Raw genomic sequence first — 17,320 nt, forward strand, 5'->3', positions numbered from 1 at the left:
CTAATTACTACCCGAGTGATTCACTACATTTCCTAGAATGCAATGCGCGACAAGCTCTTCGCGTACAGGCAAGGCTTTGCCGCGTTGCCTCTTGGGAATGATAGTTTTTTTCATTCATGTCATAAGCTCCCGCTTGTCCGGCTGGTGCCTGTAAGAACTACATATCCCAGGAGGCTTCGAAAACGGAAAGCTGAACGTAGCACGAGCTTGTGAATTTTCTGCAGAAGTAAATATTAGGAAAGTAACAGGATGGCGGCAGGAAAAATGTCTGCGACCAAGGAGCTGATGCAGATGGATTTGTATGGACTGCTGGGAATCGAGGCTGAGGCTTCCCAGAAAGAGGTAAGAATCTGCTCACTGAATCACTCCGCGCACGTCCTGCCCCCAATGTGAGGAGCCCCCAATATCTATGGGGTGCCCCCCTCCACACACGTCCTGCCCATAATATCTATGGGGTGCCCCCTCCGCACACATCCCACCCGTAATATCTATGGGGTGCCCCCTCCGCACACATCCCACCCGTAATATCTATGGGGTGCCCCCTCCACACACATCCCACCCGTAATATCTATGGGGTGCCCCCTCCACACACATCCCGCCCGTAATATCTATGGGGTGCCCCCCTCCACACACGTCCTGCCCGTAATATCTATGGGGTGCCCCCTCCGCACACATCCCACCCGTAATATCTATGGGGTGCCCCCTCCACACACATCTCGCCCGTAATATCTATGGGGTGCCCCCTCCACACACATCCCGCCCGTAATATCTATGGGGTGCCCCCTCCACACACATCCCGCCCGTAATATCTATGGGGTGCCCCCCTCCACACACGTCCTGCCCGTAATATCTATGGGGTGCCCCCTCCGCACACATCCCACCCGTAATATCTATGGGGTGCCCCCTCCACACACATCTCGCCCGTAATATCTATGGGGTGCCCCCTCCACACACATCCCGCCCGTAATATCTATGGGGTGCCCCCTCCACACACATCCCGCCCGTAATATCTATGGGGTGCCCCCCTCCACACACGTCCTGCCCGTAATATCTATGGGGTGCCCCCCTCCACACACGTCCTGCCCGTAATATCTATGGGGTGCCCCCTCCGCACACGTCCTGCCCGTAATATCTATGGGGTGCCCCCTCCGCACACGTCCTGCCCGTAATATCTATGGGGTGCCCTCTCCGCATACGTCCTGCCCGTAATATCTATGGGGTGCCCCCTCCGCACACGTCCTGCCCGTAATATCTATGGGGTGCCCCCTCCGCACACGTCCTGCCCGTAATATCTATGGGGTGCCCCCTCCGCACACGTCCTGCCCGTAATATCTATGGGGTGCCCCCTCCGCACACGTCTTGCCCGTAATATCTATGGGGTGCCCCCTCCGCATACGTCCTGCCCCCAATATCTATGGGGTGCCCCCTCTGCACACGGCTTTCCCCCAATAACTATGGGTGCCCCCTCCGCACACGTCCTGCCCCCAATATCCCTCTGCACACGGCTTTCCCCCAATAACTGTGAGGAGCCCCCTCTGCACACGTCCTGCCCCCAATAACTGTGAGGAGCCCCCTCTGCACACGTCCTGCCCCCAATAACTGTGAGGAGCCCCCTCTGCACACGTCCTGCCCCCAATAACTGTGAGGAGCTCCCTCTGCACAAGTCCTGCCCCCAATAACTGTGAGGAGCTCCCTCTGCACAGATCCTGTCCCCAAGAACTGTGAGGAGCCCCCTCCGCACACGTCCTACCCCCAATAACTGAGGAGCCCCCTCCATACACGTCCTACCCCCAAGAACTGTGAGGCGCCCCCTCCGCACACGTCCTGCCCCCCAATAACTGAGGCGCCCCCTCCGCACACTTCCTGCCGCCAATAACTGAGGAGCCCCCTCCGCACACATCCTGCCGCCAATAACTGAGGAGCCCCCTCCGCACACGTCCTGCCGCCAATAACTGAGGAGCCCCCTCCGCACACGTCCTGCCGCCAATAACTTTGAGGAGCCCCCTCCGCACACGTCCTGCCCCCAATAACTATGAGGAGCCCCCTCCGCACACATATTGGTCCGAGCCTTTACCTCCCCCAGTAATAACAAGTGATCACCAGGAGCTATTGCTGCATATGATGGAAATGGGGAGATATGGCAGTGCTCATATTGGCCACTAGCTGGCGCCACACACAAGCGACAGATCTCCACTATAAAGCCGTCACATCTGTATGTGAGCGTACACGGTATGTGAGTGTACACCGTACACGGTATGTGAGTGTACACCGTACACGGTATGTGAGTGTACACCGTACACGGTATGTGAGTGTACACCGTACACGGTATGTGAGTGTACACCGTACATGGTATGTGAGTATACACCGTACACGGTATGTGAGTATACACCGTACACGGTATGTGAGTGTACACCGTACACGGTATGTGAGTATACACCGTATTCCTTACTGCGTATTACAGCCACATCACAAGTTCTTCCTTTTCCAGATTAAGAAGGCCTACAGACAGAAAGCTCTGACTTGCCACCCGGACAAGAACCCTGATAACCCTCGAGCAGGTGAGAGCGCAGGGCGTGCTGTGGAGCCCCCATGGATGAGCAGCCCTTAGGCTGAGGCCACATTTTCTTACATTATTGCACTTGTTCAAATCAATGGAAAAAAATATATTATTGACCCTTATTAAAAAAAAAAAAAAAAGTACGAAGAAAGGGTGGATTTGGCACCAGATTTATTATTAGCGGCTAACAAATTTTTTGAGAAAAGGAAGGGTGGGTATAGGGAGCAGAGCGGCGTATAGCTGCAGGCAGATCTGTCGCACGGCCTCAGTCACTGGCCTTGATTTGCGATGGGCAGTGCGGGGTTAAATGATCTACTCCTCATTAAATCTCCTTTTCCTGCGCTTTGTTTCAGCCGAGCTCTTTCACCAGCTGTCCCAGGCCTTAGAGGTGCTGACGGATGGCGCAGCCAGGGTAAGTCCTGCGGGGACCAGGGCATGGTCCTTCTTCTACCCACTGGACACTAATGGGCATTTTATATTCCTTTATATTTTCTTCTTCTGCTTTCCTTCTTTTGCATACTCCATGTAGTTGTCTTGATGAACTAATTTCTAAATGTGCAAATTTTTTTTTTTTTTTTTAAAGCCATGACTTTTTTTATTCTTTCGTCCACCTAGCCGTATGAGGGCACAAGAGCATATAAACCGCCCCCTGACAATGTAGTGGTCATTGGGAGCGAACGCCCCGACAACCGCTTTAACATCAGAGAACTGATGTCGTTCTATTGCTTCTCTAACTTCTTCCAGGCAGCGTACGACAAACTCAGGAAAGCCAAAGAAGCCGCAGAGAAGAGAACTCAGAAACTGGATGCGAAAAGGAAGAAGGTGAAACTTGGTAAGAAGATCCCTGATACATGAATGTAGAGCTGGGAGACGGAAGCCGAGCCTGCAGATTAGGCTCTGTTCACACCACCGTGCGCCCGGAGTGTTCATACAGTATAATGGGCCCACATAGTGCTCCATACAGTATAATGGCCCCACATAGTCCTCCATACAGTATAATGGGCCCACATAGTCCTCCATACAGTATAATGGGCCCCACATAGTCCTTCATACAGAATAATTGGCCCCACATAGTCCTCCATACAGTATAATGGGCCCCACATAGTCCTCCATACAATATAATGGGCCCCACATAGTCCTCCATACAGAATAATGGCCCCACATAGTCCTCCATACAGTATAATGGGCCTCACATAGTCCTCCATACAGTATAATGGGCCTCACATAGTCCTCCATACAGTATAATGGGCCCCACATAGTCCTCCATACAGAATAATGGCCCCGCATAGTCCTCCATACAGAATAATGGGCCCCACATAGTCCTCCATACAGTATAATGGGCCTCACATAGTCCTCCATACAGTATAATGGGCCCCACATAGTCCTCCATACAGTATAACGGGCCCCACATAGTCCTCCATACAGTATAATGGCCCCACATAGTGCTCCATACAGTATAATGGGCCCACATAGTCCTCCATACAGTATAATGGGCCCACATAGAGGTGGTGGTTCTGGGGTCGCGGGCCAGAGTTTGACATGTATGCTGTACAGGATGTGATACATCATTGTTTCTATTGAACTACAATCACCTCTTATCACCAGCTCCACCCAGAAGGTGTAATTTTTACTTAATTTTTGTTCCTTTTTTCCCCTTTATTTCCTTTAGTTTCCTTTGTGCATTAGCGCATAGGTTGACATTATTGTGGGTGCCGTCCAGTCCATTGCTCACAAAACCTGAAAACAAGCTGGCCTGACCCTCGCCTTCGGCTATACGTCCACGTTTACATTAGCAGCAGAGTTTTGAGTGTTGGCAAGAAAAACACTGCGTCAAATCTGCACCTTTTTAATTGTTTTTTTAATTATTTTTTTCCTCCATTAATTTGAATGGGTGGAAAACGCTGCAAGAATTGACGCGCTGCAGATCTGAACCAACGCTTTAATGGATCAAATCTGCAAGGAAAAAATCAGCATCGTGTGCCGGAGATTTCACCGCTCTCATTCACTTTGCTGGGACTGTAAAACACTGCACTTTTTTTCCTGCTACAAAACACAGTGTGTGAACAAGCGCTTAGGCTAATTTTTAAACAACACGTAAAATGAGCTCAGGAGCTGGAAGATGATGGAAATGGGCAGAATTTTGCCTCGAATCCTTTGCAGATTCTGTTAGTCCTATTCACTGTCACTGTAGGATATTGTGGAATTTTAGTGCCCAAGACTGTGTGATCTGTGACATTTCTAACCCAAAGTTGTTTGGCCTCAGATGCCTCCAGTATCCTCTACGTGCAATGCAACCTTGCATATAATGATTGCAAAAAATCTCACCCTATTGGATTTTTGAGCAGTAGAAAAAGTCCCTCCCCAGCTCTGCTGAGTCCTTAACGTCGCTGTTTCTTCTATTCATTTCCTAGGGTGCTCAGCATTAATATCGCAGATCAGCAATTGAAAAAATATAGTAAACTTGCAACCCTCGTCCAAAAATTCAGTGTGATTTATTCCATAACTGCAGGTAGGTGGGGTAAGCAGCGCTCCCTCAGGCCTACGCCGTTTCGCCTAAACACACGCTTCCTCAAGGCCTTCATTGTGGAATAAAGCTCATTGGATTGATGGATGAATGCTCCATGTTATTCATACTATTTTTTTTCCCCTATTGGCATTTTGGTTGTAAGTTTTGCATAGATTCTGACCAGTGGCCGTCTCCCCCATGATGGCTAATGGCTCGTCACTGCTGCAGGTGATGCCCACCAGTCTATCGGGCTTACTAGGATGTATCACGTAGTATGCCGCCTTGGCTTCAGCCACCTTATATGTGAATGTTCCTATCTATATATGATGGAATCTTTCAGTTGTGTTAATTTTGCAAAACTGAACATTTTGCTCTTTTTTTTGTCTATTGAAGATCTTGAGGCCCGGGAGAAAGAAGCACAATCCCGCGAAACAGAGGAGGAAGAGGCGTTTGTTGCTCGGACATTGGAACGAGAGGTAAAAGTTCCCCAACTGCAATCATGGGTTCATTACACTTGTGCAAAAAGAATGGTGCTGCCCTGGTCCTCCATGGCATCCGAACCAAGGCAGACGTCACATCCTAGTAAACGCCAGAGGCGCCAGGACCCTGGTCGGCTGCCACAGAGGACCGGACTGGACGCCGGCCACGGAAGTGCATTGTTTTTTCTGGTCATCTCTAGGATCAATCCTTTACAGTCTTTTCTACAAAGATGCACACTGGTAATTGGGAATAGAATAAGTCAACTTTTTGAAGAACCGATGGGCTGTAATATTTGCAACTTGTTCCTCCGTAGGTCCCCATATAAACATTCATGGATGTTCTTGATGAATGCTGTCCTTACTCTAGTATCTGCCCTCCGGGAACTAACTATTACATGTCCGACATTCATCAGAGGACGGACCAGTGTCCGTAACAGCCAAGGGTCTCCTGCCCAGATCTCAGCAGGCATAAGTGGTGTTAAAAAGTGTTTGCCCCCATCCTGATTTCTTATTCTTTTGCATGTTTGTCACTTAAATGTTTCAGATCACAAATCAATTTTAAATATTAGACAAAGATAACACAAGTAATCACAAAACGCAGTTTTTAAATGAAGGTCTTTATTATTAAAGGAAAAAGAAATCCAAACCTACAGGGCCCTCTGTGAAAAAGTAATTGCCTCCTAAACCTAATAACTGGTTGGGCCCTTATCAGCAACAACTGCAATCAAGTGTTTGCGATAGTTGGCAATGAGTCTTTTACAACGCTCTGGAGGAATTTTGGCCACTCATCTTTGCAAAATTGTTGTAATTCAGCCACATTGGAGGGTTTCGGAGCATGAACCGCCTTTTTAAGGTCATGCCACAGCATCTCAATCGGATTAAGATCAGGATTTTGACTAGGCCACTGATAAGTCTTTAATTTTGTTTTTCTTAAGTCATTCAGAGGTGGTCTTGCTCATGCGTTTTGGATCATTATCCTGCTGCATAACCCTAGTGCGCTTCAGTTTGAGGTCACAAACAGATGGCTGGACAGTCTCCTTCTGGATTTTTTGGTAGATAATAGCATTCATGGTTCCCTTTACCACAGCAAGTGTTCCAGGTCCTGAAGCAGCAAAACAATCCCAGACCATCACACTACCACCACCATATTTTACTGTTGGTATGATGTTCCTTTTCTGAAATGCTGTGTTACTTCTATGCCAGATGTAATGGGACATACACCTTCCAAAAAGTTCAGCTTTTGTCTCGTCAGTCCACAGAGTTTTCTCCCAAAGCTCTTGGCGATCATCAAGATGTTTTCTGGCAAAACTGAGACGAGCCTATATGTTCTTTTTACTCAGAAGTGGTTTTCGTCTTGGAACTCTGCCATGCATGCAATTTTTGCCCACTCTCTTTCTTATGGTGGAGTCATGAACACTGATCTTAACTGAGGCAAGTGAGGCCTGCAGTTCTTTGAATGTTGTTGTGGGGTCTTTTGTGACCTCTTGGATCAGTCGTCGTTGCGCTTAGGGTCATTTTGGTCGGCTGGCCACTCCTGGGAAGGTTCACCATCTTTCCATGTTTTCGCCATTTGTGGATAAAGTCACTCACTGTGGGTTTTCTGGAGTCCCAAAGCTTTAGAAATGTCTTTATAACCTTTTCCAGATTGATAGATCTCAATTACTTTGTTTTTCATTTGTTCCTGAATTTCTTTGGATTGCAGCATGATTTCTAGCTTTTGAGGATCTTTTGGTCTACTTCACTTTGTCAGACAGGTCCTATTTAAGTGATTTCTTCTTTGAGAACAGGTGTGGCAGTAATTAGGCCTGTGTGTGGCTAGGGAAATTGAACTCAGATTCCCAAAGATGTGATAAACCACAGGCAATTTATGTTTTAAGGGAGTGGGGGGGCAATCACTTTTTCACACAGGGCCCTGTAGGTTTGGATTTCTTTTTCCCTTTATAATAAAGACCTTCATTTAAAAACTGCATTTTGTGTTTACTTGTGTTATCTTTGTCTGATAATTACATTTGTTTTGTGATCTGAAACATTTAAGTGTGCCAAACATGTGAAAGAATAAGAAATCAGGAAGGGGGCAAACACTTTTTCATAGCACTGTATATGTAGCTGTTGAGTTTGGGTCAGGAGCTCTGCAGCCGGTCTGGACATTGCGGCTCATACTCAGACCATAAAAGTCGGATTTATTAAACCGGTCTTACACAGTGTGCACATGTTCCTCTGTAATAAAACCCCTGATTGTCATCACACCAATTATAAATCCCGCACATTTTTACGCTCTTCATGCCCCAATTTTAGGCACTTTAAAAAAGTTATTAAGGTGAAAATCAATAATTTGTCTAAAAGGAGGATATTTAGATTTGAGAGTCCTCAGTGGTTGATACCTTTTATATATTTGTCCTGTATCTAAAAGGAGGTCAACTTACAACTGATGTGATCTTGCTCAACCACATTAATAAATGGGAATAAGATGCGAGGCCCGGGGTCCTCCGGCTTCTCATATATGATAAGGTCGTGATTTCTGGTTTTCTTACTTGTTTTCCAGATAATACGACTCCGTGAAGAAGGGTCACGACAATTGGAAGAGCAACAGAGGTTGGTGCGGGAGCAGGTCAAGCTGGAAAAGGCGCAGAAGACACAGGGTACTAGAAGTGATCCTCTGCGGGTTTACAGAGACCCTCTGTTTAGTATTAAAGGGGTTGTATTAAGCTTGGACGTTATCCCCTATCCACAGAATAGGAGATGACTTCCCGATCACATTCATTCTTAATGGGAGCACCGAAGACGAGCCAAACGCTGCATTAAGATTGAATAGAGGGGAGGTAGGCCGCCGCTACATTCACACGGGGCTCTTAAAGGATTGTTGGGTCCCAGCTTCAAGTCTCCTAAGGGGACTATTAAGGCAGGGCTGTGGAGTCGGTAAGCCAAACCTCCGACTCCTCAATTTCCATGACTCCGACTCCCTCATACATGGCTCATGTTTAAGTGATAAATTTAGTGTAGCACAGATTCATCTCAGCTAAAAGTCCAGACCCTGAGATCAGAAATAGGACAGACATTTATAGGACATTTCATAACTTTCCCAAATTCTTATGAAAAAATGTTCCCCACGAACTTCATTGAACTATTGTACCCAATTTATTATATATTTTACACTGACTCCAACTCCACCAAAATGGACTCCGACTCCACAGCCCTGTATTAAATACAGTAAAAAGTTTTAAAAGATTTTTTATTTTTTTTAAAAAGTATTTCACACCCCCCCCCCATTTGCCCCATTAAAAAAATACACATATTTTGGTATCGCTGCATTCAGAATCGCCCGATCTATCAAAATAAATTCGATTGGTAAACGGCGTAACGAGAAAAAAAAATCAAAACCCCAGAATTACAGTTTTATGGTCGCCGCAACTTTGTAATAAAATGCAATAAGAGGTGATCAAAAGATCGTATCTACCCCAAAATGGTATCAATAAAAATGTCAGCTCGGGCCACAAAAAATAATCCCTCGCCCAGATGCCGAAAATTGAAAACGCTACGAGTCTCTGAAAATGGTGACAAAAAAAAAAAATTGACAAATTTCTGAATTTTCTTCACCTCTTAAATAAAAAATAAACTATTTGGTATCTGCGTACTCGTACTGACCTGGAGAATCAGATTGCCAGTTTTACCATAAAAAAAAAAAAGTGCACTGTGTGGTAGAATGAATGGTGTCATTCTAAAGTACAACTTGTGCCGCAAAAAACAAGCCCTCATGTGGTTATGTGGACAGAAAAATAAAAAAGTTATGGCTCTGGGAAGAAGGGGAGGGAAAAAAATAAAATTGCCCAGGGGTGAAGGGGTTAATGGCTGAGGGGCTTTCTGAACACTTGAAAAGGGCCTTCTAGTGAAGTGTGGGATAAAGCATGCTGGGAAGTGAGGATGATGCTTACCAGAAGGATTTTACATTTTGTCATTTTGTTACAATGGTGAGTGATGGCCGGGATAGGAGAGCGCTCTGATCCCGGCTATGTAAGAATGTGAGTGGGCCGAGGAAAGGGACGGACGCCCCCCAGAGCTTTCTAGCATTAGCGTCCTGTATATGTAAATGCACAGACAACAGTGACCTGTCTTACAGATGATGTTACTTTATGATGGTATATAATATAAAATTTAACTAAAATGTAATTTAAAAAAAAACAATGCAACATGGCCCCATCGGCGGATAGACCTGAATCCCGGTTTTCCGGGCTTCGGATGGATCCACTGGCGTGGGGTAAAATCGTGAATTCTTGTCCCAGCGGGTGAAAAGCTGTATAGCAATGCAATAATGTATTAGGCATATGTATCTCCATGTGGAAGAATGGCCGCAACACCGCCAACACAGGGGGATAGCTGTATATACTTAATGGTACAAGAATAGTTAATTGATCCTGCTCCTTAACCCCTTAACAACATTTGACGTACTAATACGCGTCTGTGCCCTGGGACTTAAGAGCCAGACCCGTATTAGTACGTCATGGCGATCGCGCACGCACACAGGCTGTGCGGGCGCGAACGCCGCCGGGTGTCAGCTGATTGTCACAGCTGACACCCAGGGCTATGTGCAGGGAGCGGTCCTGCACCGCTCCCAGCACATTAACCCCCGCGATGCTGCGATCGAAGTCGAAGTCGATCGCAGCATTGCGGGGGCAAGGGGAGGTGATCGCAGATACTCACCTCCTCTTCCGGCTTCCAGCGCTGTCTGCAACAGCTTCCCGGGTGTTGCCATGACGACCCGATGTCGTCATGACAACATCCGGGTCACCAGACAGCAGGAAGATTGCTTGGACATGCGCAGTGCATCTCCAAACTATCTTCTCCCTGTCCGGCGCTGACAGCCTGCATGGCACAGGGATGGTGCTGCATTCCTGTGCCATGCAGGCGATCAGAGAAAATAAAGTGAAAGTCCCAGAGTGGGACAAAGTAATAAACTATATAAGCTTCCAGAAAGTGGAAAAAAAAATAAAAAAAATAATCCACCAAAAATAAAAATATAATGTACCTATCAATAAATATTATAAAAAAAAAAAAACAATAAAAGTACACATATTTGGTATCGCCGCGTCCGGAACAACCTGACCTATAAAACTGTCCCACTAGTTAACCCCTTCAGTGAACACAGTAAAAAAAAAAAAAAAAAAACGAAGCAAAAAACAATGCTTTATCACCATACCGCCAAACAAAAAATGGAATAACACGCGATCAAAAAGACAAATATAAATAAAAATGCTACCGCTGAAAACGTAATCTCGTCCCGCAAAAAACAAGCCGCCATACAGCTCCATCATCCGAAAAATCAAAAAGTTATAGCTCTCAGAATAAAGCGATGCTAAAAAATATTTTTTTCTATAAAATTGCTTTTATTATGTAAAAGTGCAAAACATAGAAAAACGATATAAATGTGGTACCGCTGTAAACGTACTGACCCGAAGAATAAAGCTGCCTCATCAATTTTACCACACGCGGAACAGAAAAAAAAAAACAAGAAAAAACAATTCCTGAATTGTTGGTTTTTGTTTATTCTGCCTCCCAAAAATCGGAATAGAAAGCGATCAAAAAATGTGACGTGCCTGAAAATGGCACCAATAACAACGTCAACTCATCTCACAAAAAACGAGCCGTCACATGACTGTCTGCCAAAATCTGGAAAAATTACAGCTCTCAAAATATGGCGATACTAAAACTAGATTTTACAAAAAATGCATCTTTTAGTGTGTGACAGCTGTCAGTCATAAAAACCCCATATGATTCTGGTATCGCTGTAATCGCACCGACCCGAAGAATAAAGTCGTCTAATCACTTATACCGCACAAGGAACGGCGTAAAAAATAAACTCTTGGGTTAGGATTGGGCTAGGGTTAGGGCTGGGTTTGGGGCTAGGGTTGTGCTAGGGTTAGGGTTGGGGTTGGGATTTTTTTCAAAAGTAAGAAAAAAAGATGACGATATGGCGACTAGTGTTGAGAGCAAGTGCTCGCTACTTGAGTTTGCATCGGGTGCTCTGGTATGCATTGAGTATCGTGGGTATTTGAGTGACATGCTCGAGTCTCTGCCCCATATGCTTCGCGGCCAAAAAACTTTACGGGGATTGCCTGCCATGCACGAGCGATCCCCGCATGTTTTTTTTTGGGTGTCTAATAACCGTGAAACATGCGGAGCAGGGACTCGAGCATGTCACTCGAGCACACGCTGTACATGGTGCATACCTGAGTACCCGATGCAAACTCAAGTAGCGAGCACTTGCGCTAAAGACTAATGACAACTTATTCAATATGATGACCTAATGTAAACAAATTCTGTGTCGTACCTCTGGGTTCAAAATGTTCACTATACCCCTTAATAAAATCCTTGGGGGGTATAGTTTCCAAAATGGGGACACTTGTGGGGGAGCTCCACTGTTTAGGCACATCACGGGTTCTCCAAACGCAACATGGTGTCCGCTAACAATTTGAGCCGATTTTCCATTCAATTTGTTAGCGGATACCATGTTGCATTTGGAGAGTCCCTGTGTGCCCAAACATTGGAGCTCCCCTACAAGTGACCCTATTTTGGAAACTAGACCCCCCAAGGCACCTATCTAGATGCATAGTGAGCACTTGGAACCCCCAGGTGCTTCACAAATTGATCGGTAAAAATGAAAAAAAAAAAACACTTTTTCATTTTTATGAATCAATTTGTGAAGCACCTGGGGGTTCCAAGTGCTCACTATGCATCTAGATATGTGCCTTGAGGGGTCTAGTTTCCAAAATGGGGTCACTTGTGGGGGAGCTCCAATGTTTGGGCACACATGGGCTTTCCAAACACAACATGGTGTCCGCTAATTATTCAAGCAAATTTTACAATCAAAAAGTCAAATGGCGCTCCTTCCCTTCCGAGCCCTGCCGTGCGCCCAAACAGTGTTTTTTTCCCCAAATATTGGGTATCTGCGTGCCCAGGGGAAATTGCATAACAAATTTTGGGGTCCATTTTTTTCTTGATACCCCTGTGAAAATAAAAAAAATTGGGTCTAAAGTAACATTTTTGTGAAAAAAGTTAAATGTTCATTTTTTCTTCCACATTCCAAAAATTCCTGTGAAGCACCTGAAGGGTTAATAGACTTCTTGAATGTGGTTTTGAGCACCTTGGGGGGTGCACTTTTTAGAATGGTGTCACTTTTGGGTATTTTCTGTCATAATCACCTCTCAAAGTGACTTCAAATGTGATGTGGTCCCTAAAAAAAATGTTTTTGTAAATTTTGTTGGAAAAATGAGAAATTGCTGGTCAACTTTTAACCCTTATAGCTCCCTAATAAAAAAAAATTTTGGTTCCAAAATTGTGCTGATGTAAAGTAAACATGTGGGAAATGTTATTGATTAACTATTTTGTGTGACATATCTCTCTGATTTAAGGGCATAAAAAGTCAAATTTTGAAAATTGCAAAGTTTTCAAAATTTCCGCCAAATTTCCGTTTTTTTCACAAATAAACGCAAGTGATATCGAATATATTTTACCACAATCATGAAGTACAATATGTCACGAAAAAACAATCTCAGAATCAGGGGGATCCGTTGAAGCGTTGCAGAGTAATTACCTCATAAAGTGACAGTGGTCAGAATTGTAAAAATTGGCCTGGTCATTAAAGTGCAAACCACCCTCGGGGCTTAAGGGGTTAAAGAGGATATGTCCCCAGGTCAAAAGTGACCAGTTTTTGTTCTTATTTTATTCCCACTTCTCCCCTGAATATTCTGTATTTGTTTTTTCTTAAATCCGCCATACGGATCCATAGATATGGACTTTCAGGATCCTCGGGGGCGGGTCTTTAGGCTGTTTTGCATAATTATCCTGTGAGCCACGCCCCCTTTGTAAAGATTATAACAGTGAAAAGACCTATATCTCTAGAACCATATGACAGATTTAAAAAAAAATAAATAAATGCGTTACTTTGGCTCTCCCGTGTCGTCTCTTCGAAGCGCTGACTTGCAGTGGTGACATCTCATCCACAAAGAACTACAGAAGTGTGGACAGCCCCTTTAAGTGCTTTTTGACACTTTAAGTTTTATAGAGGCATTACGACTCGTAGAATATAAAATATGATTTGAGAGAGATGGATAGAGATCCTTGTTATACTTGGGTAAATGACTTTCCAGAAGCTTCAGTGTTAATTCCTGTAATTGTATTGTATTTTTCAGAAAGTGGGGGACCTGCAAAGCTCAAGGTATGTACTGTCATGTGTCTCTACAGTTCAGTTTTATAACTCCTTAAAGGAATTGTCCACCTTTTGGAGACTTTTTTTTTTTTTGTAATTTTAATGCATGTATTTTGGGCTAAAAATACATGCGCTGTTGGCATTAAAAAAAATTGCGCCGTTTGTCTTTAACAGGCTCTTTGTTTCCCGGTCTGCGGTCATAAGTCATCCGAGAGGAGCATAGAAAACGAGCTATAAAAGATTCAGATTCCCCGTTAGAACGCGCTCACTGACAGATTCTCAGTTAACTCGTTCTGCAGCCAGTAATAGTGTACCACAGCAACTATAGAAGGCAAACTGTGCAAAAATTTGAGTGCAAAAAATGATTTTTAGCCCAAAACACATGCATTTAAGGAAGAAATTAAAAATAGTCCCCAAAGGTGGACAACCTCTTTTAGGCCTTTAGAAGTTGAAGCTGGCAACCAGGAAAACACGTTTTGTGTAGAGTCCCATAAACTATATATAACGGATTCATTATCATTAACAGCTGAAATGGAAGTGTAAAAGGGACGACGAGGCGAGAGGAGGATACACAGAGGACGTTCTGCGGAGGCTGCTACAAAAGGTTGTGCCATAAAAACACCTGAAACGTACGAATATGACAATTTTAATGGTTCCCTGATAGCAATTTTACTCCAGTACATCTTTCATCTCCGCTCTGCTATTATCTAGGTAACATAATAGGGAGGTGCATGGAGCGGACTCAGGAGCTGAGCACGCTACAGGGCAGCTGTCGGCTGTGTGATACAGGCAATACCTTCCTCTGACAGCAGGGATCAGACCTTGCTCCAGTTACTGCAGTTTAGCCATTTAAAGAGAATGTGTCATCAGAAAGTTACCTACAGTTTAAATCTGACTTTTGTGTTGTGCACATGCCATATATATATTTTTCACATGACGATACTTTTAAATAATTTAAAAAAAAAAAATAGTAATCATGCAGTTTTCACACTGGCCACTGGGGCTTTTTTAGATTCCTCATACTGGTTCTTTCAGGAAATTTTTCAGCGGGCTCATTATCATAGGGAGGATTACAATGATAGGTAACCCCTCTATACACAGCTGATAATACATGGGTCATGGTATATATCACAGCTCCCCCCTCCCTTCATAATGACCTTTGCACACGCGCATTAGATGCTACAGTACAAAAGATAGGGGCGGAGTCTGTTCATTGCTGCTAATGTACATGTGCATTTCCAGAAACTACAGGAAGTTAGTCTAAAAAAGCCAGAGTAGCTTAAATATGTGTTCACCCGGGGTGAAAACATATTAATAGGTATCCATTAAAGATCCAAAAGAACCGGCTCTTTTTGTTGAGTGGATCTAAGTGATCCAAATCGCTAAAATGAGCCGGATTGCCCATCACTACAATAAATGCAATAAAGTGAAAAATCCAGAAGCCTGAAATTGCCATTTTTCGGTCAGCTCAAATAATGCAACACAAGCTAACAAACCCAAAAATACCATTAAAAACCACAACTCTGACACGCAGTAAAGCGAGCCCTCATACCGAAAAAAAATGTAAAATAAAGTTATTGATTTGGAAAAATTGCAGCACAAACTGTTTTTTTTTTTTTATTATTATTTAAGTTTGGTATCCCCATAATCATGCAAATCTGGAGAATCATGGTGTCAATACATTTTTTTTTTGTTGTTTTTTTTTTTTTTTTTTTAAGAAAAAATAAAAAATGGCCATGATGGGAAGGGGTTAAAAAAAAAGACGTTTCTATTGATATGCCGCCTCCTTTTATTGCTTTCCTGTTGTTACTGACCTCTTTACACTACTTTTCCATTGCAGTACGGAGAGGTGTTAAACGTAATCGTGTCCAGCAAGAAGAAAGGCTCGGCCATAGCTGAACTTGCCACTTATAAAGCTGCAGTAAGTGAATGCGGAGCGTTACGGTATTCTAGATGTATTGTGACAACCACAGCTCGGATCATATATATTGTCATGGGGGGAGGCGGCGGGGGACCAAAAAGAGACAGCTGCCACTATGATCCCATAGCACTGTGTTACTAATTTAAGGCCACCAGGGAATATTAAAGGTAATTTGTCAGCAGGTTCCTGCTCTGTAATGTGGGAGCACCTGATTCCAGTTTCAGTGCAGATCTAGCACTGCTCTGAATGCTGAGCTGTGTATAACCCCACCCACACCACTGATAGGCAAAAAGCTGCCAATCAGTGGTGGGGGCGGGGTTATACTCCAGTCGACCAGGAGGCGTCTAGTCCTGCAGTGATAATCTCCTGCTGATAAAACACTGATTGTATTGAAACAGCAGTACACAGGCTAATAAGTAACATCAATGGAATCGGGGTCTCTACTTCTGCTGTAAGTTATGACATACTGCTCATAGTCATATGCTCAGAAGGACTTGTCCAATGTGATGTATTGTAGGAACTAGCTGTGAGAAACGAAGCCGGCTTGTTACATAATCCTCTGCAAATCTCCTGGCTGGATCCTCCGCCACCATCCGCTGTACCAGAGACGGGCAACAAAATGGCCTCAAACCTTTCCAGTAACTCTGCTCCGGTAAGACTGTATACACCGCCTCGAAGGGGATTCATGCCTGATGTGACAATACTGCCCTAAAATAAGGTTTCATTTAAGGGGGTCGTCCACTGACCTTGCCCCCTTTTTAACGGAGTCAACTTCACGTTGAATGCTCTGCAGCCAATTTTGGGGGCCGCATTCCCTATAATATCTGTGTTATACATGGGAGCGATTTATTATTGGCTTAGAGTGCAATAGTCAAGGTGTGAAGGGAAACAGTTCATTGACCTAGGATATGAAAACAGCCAGCTGACAAGGAATTCATACATTTCCAGGAGGGATAACAGAGGGACAGCACTACCTAAGAGTAAAATGAGTCTTTTGACTGATCCTCTTAAGCGTATTCTCAGTTATACAGGGGGTGAGCACAATGATTCAGCGCTGATTGGTTGCGGCCGGTTCCGTCTGCAGGCGCGGAGCAGCCGTTTATGATCACATTACATTCCACAGCACCAGCACAGATGTCCGTGCCGCTATTCAGCAAAGTTGGTCAATGCAAGTTATGTAGAAAAAAAAGGATTGTGTAGACTGTTGCGGTGTATCCTGAAATATTCTATACCCTGCCGGCCTGTGCGTGTTCACACTGGAGTACTGATCAGTTCTTGCCCTCCCGCAGGACTCTTTACGATCGGAGAGAGACTACGAAAGCTTAGTGCTGATGAAGATGAGACAAGCGGCCGAGCGGCAGCGATTAATAGAACAGCTCCAGCAAGAAGATGAAGAAGCCAACACATAACTTATTTTTCTAGTAATAGTTCCTACTTGTAACAGTGTATTAAATAAATTTTACTTTTTTTAAAGGTGTTGTATGATAAGTGTGTATGGCCATAAGGGTTTTATTTTTATTTTTTTTCCTTAATCATTTTTACTATAAGGTTTCATTAAAAATTTTGCCTGCTATAGCTTATGCTCAACTGTATATTGCTTGCTGCAGAATGAGTTAACTGAGGATGTGTCAGTGAGCTCCTTCTATTCTAATGGCCT

The 17,320-nt window shown here is 44.3% G+C and overlaps 1 protein-coding gene across 1 annotated transcript; it reads left to right on the plus strand.

Moving 5' to 3' along the window:
• Nucleotides 1-106: 106 nt before the first annotated feature.
• DNAJC17 (DnaJ heat shock protein family (Hsp40) member C17) lies at nt 107-17,136 on the plus strand. Its single transcript, XM_073639125.1, has 11 exons — nt 107-342; nt 2,489-2,558; nt 2,911-2,969; nt 3,302-3,389; nt 5,457-5,539; nt 8,085-8,181; nt 13,726-13,751; nt 14,269-14,346; nt 15,583-15,663; nt 16,181-16,315; nt 16,953-17,136. Exons 1-11 carry the CDS (start codon nt 250-252, stop codon nt 17,070-17,072), a joined length of 930 nt encoding a protein of 309 aa, XP_073495226.1. The 5' UTR covers nt 107-249; the 3' UTR covers nt 17,073-17,136.
• Nucleotides 17,137-17,320: the final 184 nt, after the last annotated feature.

Source organism: Phyllobates terribilis, unplaced genomic scaffold (assembly GCF_046119375.1).
Source record: "Phyllobates terribilis strain yellow unplaced genomic scaffold, ASM4611937v1 Scaffold_7__3_contigs__length_470593459, whole genome shotgun sequence".
Taxonomy (NCBI): domain Eukaryota; kingdom Metazoa; phylum Chordata; class Amphibia; order Anura; family Dendrobatidae; genus Phyllobates; species Phyllobates terribilis.

Excerpts from the sequence above, each read along its gene's own strand:
- DNAJC17 (XM_073639125.1), top strand. The coding sequence starts at position 250 with ATGGCGGCAGGAAAAATGTCTGCGACCAAGGAGCTGATGCAGATGGAT. Across the intron at positions 15,664-16,180 it reads TTGCCACTTATAAAGCTGCA|GAACTAGCTGTGAGAAACGA; the intron begins GTAAGTGAATGC and ends GATGTATTGTAG. Across the intron at positions 16,316-16,952 it reads TTTCCAGTAACTCTGCTCCG|GACTCTTTACGATCGGAGAG; the intron begins GTAAGACTGTAT and ends GCCCTCCCGCAG.